The sequence below is a fragment of the Palaemon carinicauda genome, chromosome 30 (assembly GCF_036898095.1).
Source record: "Palaemon carinicauda isolate YSFRI2023 chromosome 30, ASM3689809v2, whole genome shotgun sequence".
Lineage (NCBI taxonomy): Eukaryota > Metazoa > Arthropoda > Malacostraca > Decapoda > Palaemonidae > Palaemon > Palaemon carinicauda.
This window is the reverse complement of record NC_090754.1, coordinates 80,989,741-81,002,240: the sequence shown is the minus strand read 5'-3', so window position 1 is coordinate 81,002,240 and position 12,500 is coordinate 80,989,741. Positions and strand designations below refer to the sequence as shown.

At 35.6% G+C, this 12,500-nt stretch overlaps 1 protein-coding gene across 3 annotated transcripts in view; it reads left to right on the top strand.

The window, feature by feature from the left end:
- The window catches only part of LOC137623848 (uncharacterized), a 152,449-nt gene extending 140,485 nt beyond the window's left edge, over positions 1-11,964 (top strand). Inside the window, exons 2-4 of one of the 3 annotated variants that reach the window (XM_068354656.1) lie at positions 4,388-4,697; positions 5,638-5,834; positions 10,670-11,964. In XM_068354656.1, coding sequence (XP_068210757.1) covers positions 4,388-4,697; positions 5,638-5,834; positions 10,670-11,438 — 1,276 coding nt within the window. In that variant the 3' untranslated portion in view covers positions 11,439-11,964. The remainder of the gene's footprint in view (positions 1-4,387; positions 4,698-5,637; positions 5,835-10,669) is intronic. The other 2 variants (XM_068354658.1, XM_068354657.1) reach the window with 2 other exon arrangements.
- The last annotated feature ends 536 nt before the right edge of the window (positions 11,965-12,500 follow it).

Here is a 12,500-nt window from a genome sequence, read left to right as displayed (position 1 = left end):
TTCGACAGACAATTGTTTGGAGTGATGCTCGAACGTGTGAACGGGCTGTTTGGTTGTCGAACGCGTTCACGAATAGTACGAAAAAAAGTCTGTTCTCGCCTGACTTTTGCGGGCGGGGCTTCATTGTCCGCAAACCTTATGCATTTGTGGCTGACTCCTCCTCCTTCGAACCGTTTGGCAAGCACGTTCGACAACCGGGTTCGACGAACTGTTCGACCGTGTAAACCCCCGCTTAAGGTATAAGAGGAAGAGTTGTAAGTTTATCTTGGCACTCTTAAACTCTCAGTGTTACCTGAAGCTTCAACAGACGTCCGTTTCATTGATAAACTTCTAGAATTGGAATATATGTAAGTTTGAAGTTGATTCTCCCTCTGTAGTTGTTCACTACAACTAGATTTTCTGTAGTTTTTTCAATTATCTTTTCCTTCCAAAGATACTGTTTTTGTTCATTGAAACTTTAATTATGGGGAGATAGCTCTTTATTTTTCATCTGTTATAGAGTTGAAGGTAAATAGGTTTGAACTTAATTCTCCGTCTTTGATCATTCACTAAGAGTTTTCTGTAGTTTTTAAATTAAATTTTTCTACTAAAAATACTATTTTCATTGAAACTATAATTAGGAGATCAGGTATTTTATTATTCGTCTATTATCGAGTTGAACGTATATGTTGAGATAAATATAAGAATAAATTACCAATTGTTTTAAACGGACAAGACGTGGACTGGGGTTAGAGTCCCGCTCAAACTTGACAGTTTCTTTAGTGTCTGCAACCTCACCATCCTTGTGAGCTAAGGATGGTGGTGTTTTGGGGAGTCTATAGGTCTACCTAATGATTCCTTATATTCCATTCCACTCACTTGCTTTAACATTTCCATTTCCTAAAAAAAAAGAAAAACTTAGCTAAGGCTGCTTTAAGCCCAGACCGGGGGCGTGCTTCCGCTTAAAGAAATTAGTTGCTACCAAATTCTACTAAAATTCGTAAATTAGTAATGAATCCCCTATGCAGAAGAATTACTCCACCATGCAAAAAGATCCAGGATAAAAGATAGATCACAAAGCGAACTCCCCTACAAAAGGGAATATTTTTCTCTTCCATTTACTCTGACACGTCAAATAAAAGCACAAAGCTCAAACAAGAAGATTATGCAAAACTCAACAAATCCTTCACCGTAGAGGAAGCCAGTCCACCAAGGTATATATAAGCCAGTGTCCCCATTTTTATTCTACTTAAATTTGTAATCCAAAAACGACGCTGGAATATAAACCTGGATTACTTGCACTGGACGGCGGATTAAAAGCTAATCCAGGAGGATTTTCTCTTGACTGGTCGAGAGCCGATGGGACCTGTACATATGCTCGTGCATGTTTTATCGCCTTTTTGAAATAAGGATGGACGCTGCGCAAATTTCTCTCTCTCTCTCTCTCTCTCTCTCTCTCTCTCTCTCTCTCTCTCTCTCTCTCTCTCTCTCTCTCTCTCTCTCTCTCTCTCTCTCTCTCTTATATGTATAATTTGAATTAACCTTATAAATAATTTTGCATAAGAAAAACTTTTGCAAATGAGTTGATTGTAATATATTATTATTATTATTATTATTATTATTATTGTTGTTATTATTATTATGGTTGTTCAATGTGTTTGTTGATGGAATCGAGAGAGAGGGGAATGCTCGAGTGTTTGGTCGAGGATTGAAACTGATAGACGAGAGTTATCATGAATGGGAGGTAAATCAGTTGTTGTTTCCTGATGTTACTATACTAGTTGCAGACTCAGGAGAGAAGCTTGGTCAATTGGTGACAGTGTTTGGGAGGGTGTTCGAGAGAAGGAAGTTGAGAGTTAATGTGGGTAAGAGTAAGGTTATGAGATGTACGAGAAGGGAAGGTGGTGCTATGTTGAATATCATGTTGAATGGAGAGTTACTTGAGGAAGTAAATCAGTTTTAAGTACTTGGGGCCTATTGTTGCAGCAAATGGTGGAGTGAATGAAAGATGCAAAGTGTTAGGGGCAGTGAAGGGAGCGGGGAAGAATAGAGTTAGGAATGAATGTAAACAGAGTTGTGTATGAAAAACTGATTGTACCAACAGTGATGTATGGAGTTGTGGGAAATAAAAGTGATGGAGAGAAAGAAATTGAATGTGTTTGAGATGAAGTGCCTGAGGAGTATGGGTGGTGTATCTCGATTAGATAGGGTTAGGAACGAAGTAGTGAAGTGAGAAGGGGTGTAAGAAAGGATTTAGCATCTAGAGTGGATATGAATGTGTTGAGGTGGTTTGACCATGTTGAGAGAATGGAAAGTGGCTGTCTACTAAAGAAGGGGATGAATGCAAGAGTTGATGTGAGAAGAAAGTGGTTGTCTGCTAAAGAAGGTGATGAATGCAAGAGTTGATGGGAGAAGTACAAGAGGAAGGCCAAGGTTTGGGTAGATGGATGGAGTGAAGAAAGCTCTGGGTGATAGGAGGATAGATGTGAGAGAGGCAAGAGAGTGTACTAGAAATAGGAATGAATGGTGAGCGATTGTGACACAATTCCGATAGGCCCTGTTGCTTCCTCCGGTCGTCTTTGTGACCGCTGAGGTAGCAGCAGTAGGGGAATCAGCATATGAAGCTTCATTTGTGGTGGATTACGGGGGAGGGTGGGCTGTGGCCAAACTCGGCTAATTCTTCGTCAGGCTGGAGGGAGCGGAGAGAGGAAATGTCCCCCTTTGTTCCTTTGTTTGATGTGAGGCTACCCCCTAATAATTGGGGGACGTGCCTTGGTAAATAGATAGATTATTATTATTATTATTATTATTATTATTATTATTGATTATATTGATATTAATATTAATATTAATAATATTAATATTGATTTAATATTGATATTGATATTGATATCAATATTAATATTAATATTGATGTTGATATTGATATCAATATTAATATTAATTTATTGATATTAATTTATTATTATTATTATTATTATTATTATTATTATTATTATTATTATTATTGTTGTTGTTGTTGTTGTTGTTGTTGTTGGCCCATATATTCATTCACTTTCCAGACTTGCTTCTGTTCCTGCTTTCTTTGTTCCCTGTTGATGCCCAATCCCTTCAAGTTTTATACATAGGGCAGCTGTAACGTTTTTTTTCCCCTAGGTTACACTTGGGTGCTGAACGGCCTCAAAAGTCACACCGTAGGGTCAAGTGTCCAATCCTCTGGCGTCTGCTACGAAAATGATTTATCTTTCTCTGTCATTTATATTTTGTTTCATTCCTCATGATCTCTTCCTACGCCTATTGACGCCAAGGGCCTCAGTTAGATCTCGCCAGTCGTCTCTATCTTGACCCTTTGAATCGATACTTCTCCATTCATCATCTCCTATTTCACGCTTCATCCATGTAGGCCTGGGTCTTCCAATTCTTCTAGTGCCTTGTGGAGCCCAGCTGAACGTTTGGTGAACTAATCTCTCTTGGGGAGTGCGAAGAGCATGCCCAAACCATCTCCATCTACCCCATATCATGATCTCATCTCATATCTTTTTTTTTAAGGATTTCAAAGTTCCATTTTATCTATTATGCTGTTCCCTTATCTTTTCTTATGTTCTTTAAGCTCTTCAAGTTCAAGGTTATTCTTAAAGGTCAAAGGACAAACAAGAAATTCTTACCTGTGGAGCAATTATTTCTCAAAAACATATTTTATTTCATATTTGCTAACTTTACTTCACAAGAAATTTTCACCTGTGGAGCCACTATTTTTCAAAACCATATTTAATGACTTAAAGGCCACTCATGAATGGCAGAAGCAAGGTACAGTGACATTGACCTATCAAAGAGGAAAATGCAATAGAGACTGACTATATATACATATGATCAGCATCCAAGCTTCCTCTCCCCCCAAACTAGGACCAAGGAGGGCAAGGCAATGGCTGCTGATGACTAAGCAGATAGGCCTATAGGCTCCCCCCAAACTCCGCCCCCCTTTAGCACACAAGGATGGTAAGGTTGCAGCGACCAAAGAAATAACGAGTCTTGAGCGGAACTCCCCAGTCCGACGTTCATCAGTCAGGGGACGTTACCACTCTAACTTTGATTCTGAATAGGTTATCTCAAAAGGTTTCCTTTACCTTCACCCTCCAAGTTATAAGCTTTGAATGACGTCTATAAGTTACGCTGTTGAAAAAAGATAAAAATAATTTTACTCTGAGATTCTCCGTAAAAATATACTGTTCCCAGCTGTATTTCAGTAAGATGAGGCGACCGTAATTTTACCATACTTTATTATCACCTTCACGTCAATGTATCAGTTTTTAAAACTGTAAATGCCTGCAACATTTATTCAAGGATTTTTGCCGTTTTTTTTTTTAACAGTGTACATTATACTATAACAAACTGCTTTCAGTATTTCTAGTTTCTCTGATCACAGCTACATCGTCTGCTTACAGATGGAGCGTTTACTTATTGTCATGTTGGTCATCCCAACAATATCCCATAGTTCATTTTCCGATCATGCCTCATCTAAGCCACCTGGGAGCCAAAGTTCATCCGGAGATATTCATCATGGAACAGAAGAGTCCTCAAACTTTCGACGGGAATTTCGGAACCGCCGAAGTTCTATAGACAAAGAGACATTGACGAATGACGGGAAAGTTCATGGGGACCTGCCATCTGAAGATTACTTCTCTACGAAATACAAAGACATTTCCCAAATGGAAAGTCAGGTACTGCATCATCGGAGGCTGCTTTATAATTTTTTTGTGAGCTTTTTGAAAGAGGGTTAGCCATTATTGCTATACACACTGTAATTCTAATCAGAAATTCTCCGTCAAAATATGCTATACACAGTTAAAAAAACCGTGATTTTAGTCGGAAATTCTCCGTCAAAATATACTATTCTCAGCCGTATTTCACTAAAATACAAGCGACCGTAATTTTACCCTACTTTATTATCACTTACGGGTTGGTGACTGTAATATGACTCCTTAACGTCAATATATCTGTTTTTAGAACTGTAAATGTCTGGCAATAATTATGCCATGATTTTTATCGTTTTTTCCGGTAATTTTTTAAGTGCAGCTGAAATACTTAAAGAAATATGTAAATTATGTTTGAGATCGATAGAGATCTACAGATCGTCCAAGTTCATTATTGATTTTTGTATGGATATCCTTAAGTCGCCCAAGCTACAACTCTAATTGGAACAGTAGGATGCTATAAGCCCAAGGGCTCCAATAGGAAAAATAGCCCAGGGAGGAAAGGAAACAAAAAGAAAATAATAAACATTTTAAGAATAGTAACAACATTAAAATAAATATTTCCTATATAAACTATAAAATCTTTATGACCTTTTTCAAACCCACACTGTTAAAAATTTGTATTAAAAAACGGTAAAAGTCTGGCTACATGTATTCCAGGATTTTTGCCGTTGTAAAAACGGTTATATTGACGTAATCGTGATATTACGGTCACCAACCCGTAAAAGGTAATAACAAAGTAAGGTAGAATTACGGTCGCTTTTATATTACTGAAATACGTTAAGAACAGTATATTTTTTACGGAGAATCTCCGATAAAAATTACAACTTTTTTCTAACAGTGCAAACAAACTCTAAACAATCTGAAATGAGATTTATCTAAAAATTATGCAAACCTCGATTTCCAGCTTTTGCTGGAAGCTTCAACTCAAGCGGCCGGAAGAGGAATTCTCCACAAACTCCACAGCCGAGTCTTGACCTCAACAGTGACGACGAACACAACCATCACAAAATTCTTCACCTGCACAACAGCAGAGCCGAGCACCATCCCGGCTTGCACGCACAAAGCCAGGTCATTACGGGACCCATCAATAACGCCGCAAATGTGAGTCTTGAGTTATGAATTTGATCGCGCTTGCTAGGAAGTTTTGAAAATAAACTCTTAAATCAGCGAGCGTTTCTTAAGTGGAGGGGAAAGAAACTCTACCTTTTGTGCCACAACACATACATACGTTAGAATAATCGTATTGTTTGCTTGCATATAGTTAGCATACATTATAAATATTCATTTATTTAGGTTATGATAGGAATAATATTAATTATATCAATAAAAGGAACAGCTACTGCAACAATAACAATAGAAGTGAGGATAATTATATCCATTACTTTTCATACTATATACACACATGACATGGGGTTTGGCATAGAAATTAAGCTCGTTACATATGCAGATGATGCTACTCTCTTTGCATCAATTCCGTTTCTTGGCATATATCCCTTTGGCATTGTGCTAGAAAACAAGCTCGTTGCATATGCAAATGATGCTACTCTCTTTGCATCAATTCCATTTCCTGATTGTAGAACTGGGGTTGCTGAATCCCTTAATTGAGATCTAGCTAAAATTAGTGCGTGGTGGTGCAAATTATGGGCATGAAGTTGAATCCTAACAAAACTCAAAGCATGATTGTAAGTAGGTCGATGGCAGTTGCTCCTCAACATCCGGATCTCAATATTGTTAATGTTTCTTTAACTCCGTATGACTTCAAATTTTAGGTGTGATTCTCGACAGCAAATTCACTTTTGAGAAACATATAGGGTCTGTGTCTTCTTCAATTGCACGAAAAAAAAAATAGCTTATTGAGAAAGTCTTTTAAGATTTTTTGGTGATCAAGTCTATTCTGAAGAAGTGTTTTAATTCTTTCATTCTACCTTGTTTCGAGTATTGTTCTGTCTAGTCTTCAGTTGTTGATTCTCATATTAATTTGTTGGACAGCAGCTTTCGGTCTATTAGATTTTTTATTCCTAATATAGATATTAATCTCTGGCATCATCGTTCAATTAGTTCGTTATGCATGTTGCATAAATTTTTTCATAATTCTGACCATCCTTTACATTCAGATATTCCCTGACAGTACCACCCTGTTTATAATACTAGGTATGCAGTTAATTCTAATAGCCAGGCTTTCTCCATCATGAGGCTCAATACTACACAGTATTCTAGAAGTTTTAATCCAGCTGTGACCAAGTTGTGGAATGGCCTTCCTAATCGGGTAGTTGAATCAGTAGAACTTCAAAAGGCCAAACGTGCTGCAAATGTTTTTGTGTTGAACAGACTGACGTAAGTCTCTCTTTATAGCCTATATATGTAAGATCTGTTTTAATGTTGCTACTGTTTTTGAAATATTATATTGTTTTAATGTTGTTATTGTTCTTAAAATATTTGATTGTTTTGATGTTTTTACTGTTCTTAGATAAGTTACTTTTTTCATATAGTTTATTCATTTCTTTATTTCCTTTCCTCACTGGGCTATTTTTCCCTGTTGGAGCCCTTGGGCTTATAGCATCCTGCTTTTCCAACTAGAATTGTAACTTGGCTACGAGATATACAGGTCCACAGTAGCCCACGAAAAGATATATATTGACTCCCTCGGTGGGATATTTTATAACTAACGTAACATAACCGTTGGATTTAAACTGCCGTACATTGAAACATATTTTAAGGGAGAGAAAATTCGAATATAGATTTTAAATCATGTGCAAAATCAAATGTCAATTTCGAAAGAAGTGTTTATTCATATGTTATTTTAAAGAATTGTAAAATTGTATTGCAATTTTTTTAAAGAAGTGTAAGTTCATGTGAGTTTTCAATGAAGTGGGAATTAAAGTATAAATTTCTAAAGATGGGTAAATTTGAATTTGATTAAAAACATACAGTAGATTCACATATACACATTTAAAAACAAACTTAAACTAAATCAGTAGTTAATCTTAACTACAGCTGATTTTTTTTAATAGAACGCTTACTCTAATTCAAATAATAAAAGTTTAAATGAAAAATTAGAAGAAGAAAAAACGGTGATATGATTCAGAGAATATAAAATCAGAGTAGACGAGGTTACATCATAAAGGAAAACCAGGCTTGAAAATAAACTAAAAATTAATTTGAATATACCAAGAGAGACTTTCATCAAGATTGAAATTGGGTTAAATCACAACCTGAAAAGCAATTTTCAGCTGTAAAAGAAACTCAAGATTGAGTCTTAAAACCTTCCTTTTGAACCAGAAAGGTAAATAAGGTTCCCCTAAACCGTTCCAAAATCCATATAACTTGGGCTTCCGCCTTATGTTCATTTAGCGAAAACCTCTAGGAGCTTTGAAGACCTTCACTTGAGTGGAATGTGAACTCTCAAGCGATTCTTGGCCGTGTTTACTCTATCTCTGGAGAGATGGTGTCGTAACTAGTTCATCTGTGTTGAAGGACTCTATCTGGTGGATCAACATACTACTACTATTATTATTACATGCTCAGTTGCAATCCTAGCTGGAAAACCAGGATGCTATAAGCCAAAGGGCTACAATAGCGAAAAAGATCCAGATTCTATCTGGTGGATCAACATATTATTATTATTATTATTATTATTATTATTATTATTATTATTATTATTATTATTATTATTATTATTATTATCTAAGCTTTAATATTATTATTATTATTATTATTATCTAAGGTTTAATATTATTATTGTTATTATTATTATTATTATTATTATTATTATTATTATTATTATTATTATTATTATTATTAGCTAATCTTTAATCCTAGTTTGAAAAGTAGGATGCTATAAGTCAAAAGGCTTTAACGGGGAAAAATAGCCAGCGAGGAAAGTAAATGAAGAAATAGATCAACAATACACAAATAAACAATAATCAATCGAAATATAATATCTTAAGAACGGTAGCAACATTAAATTATATCTTACATATATGAATTATAAAAACTTCCATAAAAAGAGAAAGAAGATAGGATAGCTTTCCCGATTGTACCCTCAAGCAAGATAATTCTACCTAAAGACAGTGGATGATTATGGTACAGAGGCTATGGCACTAACTCTCTGTCTCTCTGGCTATCTATTGCTGATAGAGAGAGAGAGAGAGAGAGAGAGAGAGAGAGAGAGAGAGAGAGAGAGAGAGAGGGGGGGGGTTAATATCCATTCCAAGAGTGCCCATATTGATTTCTCTTCATCAAAATTCATAATTATGGCAACTATGGTCCTTCTATAATCCTCATGATATTGCTCTTATTTTAGACAAGATGGTGGCCATGTTTTCCTTAGCAGCAATAATTTTATAGTTGAAAATTTTTATGTTGTGTATAATCGGAGTCTTTATGTATATAATCCCTTATAACAAAAACAAATATCTTATATTAAGCGGTATACTTTGATGCAAGACTTTTATATATCGTGTTTTAGACCAGATTTCTGTCGGGATCTTTATGTATATAATCATATTTATTCATAAAAAAACTAATAACTTATATTAAGCAGTATACCTTGATACAAGTCTTTTATGTATCATGTTTTAGACCAGGAGTCTAGAAAATTTTTACTTTTCTTTCTTTACAATTTTTTTTTTTGCCATCTTTTGTCCTTCCCTAAAGAAGTTTGATCCATGTATTAAACTGCTCTATACCTTTTGCCAAACTTAGATTATCTCCATGTCACTTATTACGAAATAAAAGCTAACCTGTTATTCCCTTTTCACCGAGCCACACTTCAAATCTGAATTATTCCTCCACGTCTTGAGAGATCTTATATCTTTGATTTATGCTACTTTTCTTGACAACTCTCTTGTAAACAATTTCTTTTTTTCTATGAAGGTCGGACATGATTAAAAAGCGCTTTATTTATCTGAAGTGACATTCTGTTAAAGAAAATATAAGTTATGCCCTGAAAAGGCTGCCCTAATCTTGAGGAATGTCCTCGCCAAATGTATTTGAAGTCTTACTAGCCTGCAATGAAATAGAGGGTTTTCTTATTTTATCTCTTCTGCATTGGCAAATTTTATATCTAAATATATTATAGAATCAATTGTGCATGCTCTCACGCACACACACACACACATATATATATATATATATATATATATATATATATATATATATATATATATATATATATATATATATATATATATATATAGATTATATATGTTCATTACTTCTCTTGTAGTTTATTTCCTTGTTTCCTTACCTCACTGGGCTTTTTTTTCCCTGTTAGCACCTTTGGGCTTATAGCAGCATGCATTACCAACTAGGGTTGTTGCTTAGCTTGTAATATGATATACATATATATATATATATATATATATACAGTATATGTATATGTGTGTGTGTGTGTGTGTGTTTATATGCATAAATGAGAGAAGTATGAGGGAGTTTAGTTTCCTTATTACATTTTATTTCTTCCTTTTTCGATATATTTTGTTGAAATACGATGATTATCTTCACTTCTGAATTAAATTCTTAATACAAAAAGGTTCAGATGTTGTCAAGTATAAATCTATTATTCGGCAAAGGAAAGTATTATCTGCATGGTTATGGAAAAAAAATTAATTTCATGGTTATAATAACTACAATAAAATTTGAAGTTTAGTCATGTTTCAGTTCTAATCTCACCTGGAGAGATGTTAATTAGAACCAGAGCATTAGCTGGACAAGCACCCCTACCCCAATGCACAGTGGTACTCAACCACAGCAGTAACCTCTCCAGTAAACAGCTTAAACTCACTGGCTGAGGCGGGACTATCTGCAGTCCCGGCAAAAGGCTAGTACGTTACCATTGAACTGCCAGGAAAAAAAATAGCATTAACAATAGGTGTAACTAAAAACGAATGATCATAAAATGTGGAAAGCTTTAATAGTTTCATCGTTCATTTCAGAGTGTCCTCTACTTTATACAATCCAGACTCCTACACAGATTCTTACAACTCCAACCCTCTAGAAACATCCTTCAAAGGTTATGACATCCAGGAGACACAAAAGACAAGCCCTGCAGGCCGCTTTCTCATCACAATCCATCATTCCAAAATCCACACCACCACTTACGTCAACACTGTCACTCAAATCGACTACGCCTCGACGGTCTCTGTTATTTATCGAGGTTGCAAACCCACGGATGCTGTAGAAGCCCCAGTTTGTGGAGAGCCCCATTTTCCGCCCTGTTATTATGGATACCATGGGCATTACCATTACTACACTTACTACTGTAATCCTGCTGTCTACCTCTACCAAGGTCCACATGGGTATTACTGTGCCAATGGAGACCACTGTGGTGAGGACCCAACAGATCCTGCTGCCCAAATTGGTGGTGATCCTGCTCTTGTCGAACCCCCTATCTTTGAACCAAGCCCTGTGATTGCTGCCAGGCTCGATCTACAAATGAAGAATAAAAACAGTAGTGAGAATGAGCAGCCTGAATTTCGCAAAGGAGCAGGTGGTAATATAATACCCCATGATACAAGAATCCCAGGACGTATCAATTACTCTGCAAAAGGTAACTTGAGAAATTCATTTGAACATGTCATGAGAAATCCGGGTTCACCTTTCGCAAATCAAGATAACAGTTCCTTGTTAGCAACCAGCACAGGCATTCTTAGTTCTGCAACCAACCCAGACACAAGCAGAACCTCAGCCAGTTTCTTTCCCTGAGTGTAAAATGTATGGTATTATAAGCCCTCTTAAATAGTTGGATCTAGCATGAGACGTAAATAAGTCGGTGCAAACTAATAGTTTATAAACAATCTGTTTCCAGCTATTTGTTCTTCCCTTGGCTAGCAATTTTCCCATAAAAAGCATGCCTATTACTTGTTTCCTACATTGTAAGGCCTGATGTAAGGAAGGAGGATGGACTTCCTATCTCCCAGATCTTTGCATGGAGAAAGGAAAATGTGCTGTTGCTAGATAATAACAGATGTAGTAGGAATAGTGTGACCAATCTAACTTATCAGTGGTGTGACCTTTAATGTTTGTTAAGCTTAGAATATAAGTTTTTATATTAAGTAACAGTGTTAGCTCAGTCTCTGAATTCTTTCTAGCCATTTTGAATGGCCTTGAATTAGGAGATTTAGCAGTAAAAAAAGGTACATTGGTGAAAAGTAGTTATTTTTATTTTTGTTATACACATTTCATATACTTTGCATCTAATAGATACTGTACAGCATTATCAAAATAATTCTACATTAAACATTTTGTATTTTCAATAATTTTGTTTAAAGCCCACCAGAGACTAGGCATGCTTTTAGAACTATACATTAAAATGGTATTATTGTATTGGCAGTCTCATGAAATATTTTAAATCACTGGAAATATGTGAAGTTTGTGGTAACAAAACAGGATTTCCAAATGGGATGTAGGGTGGTTAATATTTCCAAGTGAAATGGTGCCGATTAGGGACAATGTTGAAAAACTAAAGAAGCCCAGGAAAGAGATTGGCTGTATGCAAGAAGCAAAATTAGAGTAAATAGTAGCATGAGCAAAGTAATGATGGTAAATGAAAAATAGGATGAGTGATAAATGAATCCTAGTTGGAGTGGGATAAAATTGAAGAGATTTTATTATATGGATATCTTGGAGTGTATGTAATAGACGATTGTAAGTTTGGAAATGGTTAAGTCACAGAATAGGTGAAATAATAAAGGCTGTTGGATGTGAGCAGAAAATTTGTTGATGATTAGAATTGTATGTGGAAGCTTCTATAGAAATTATATGTGA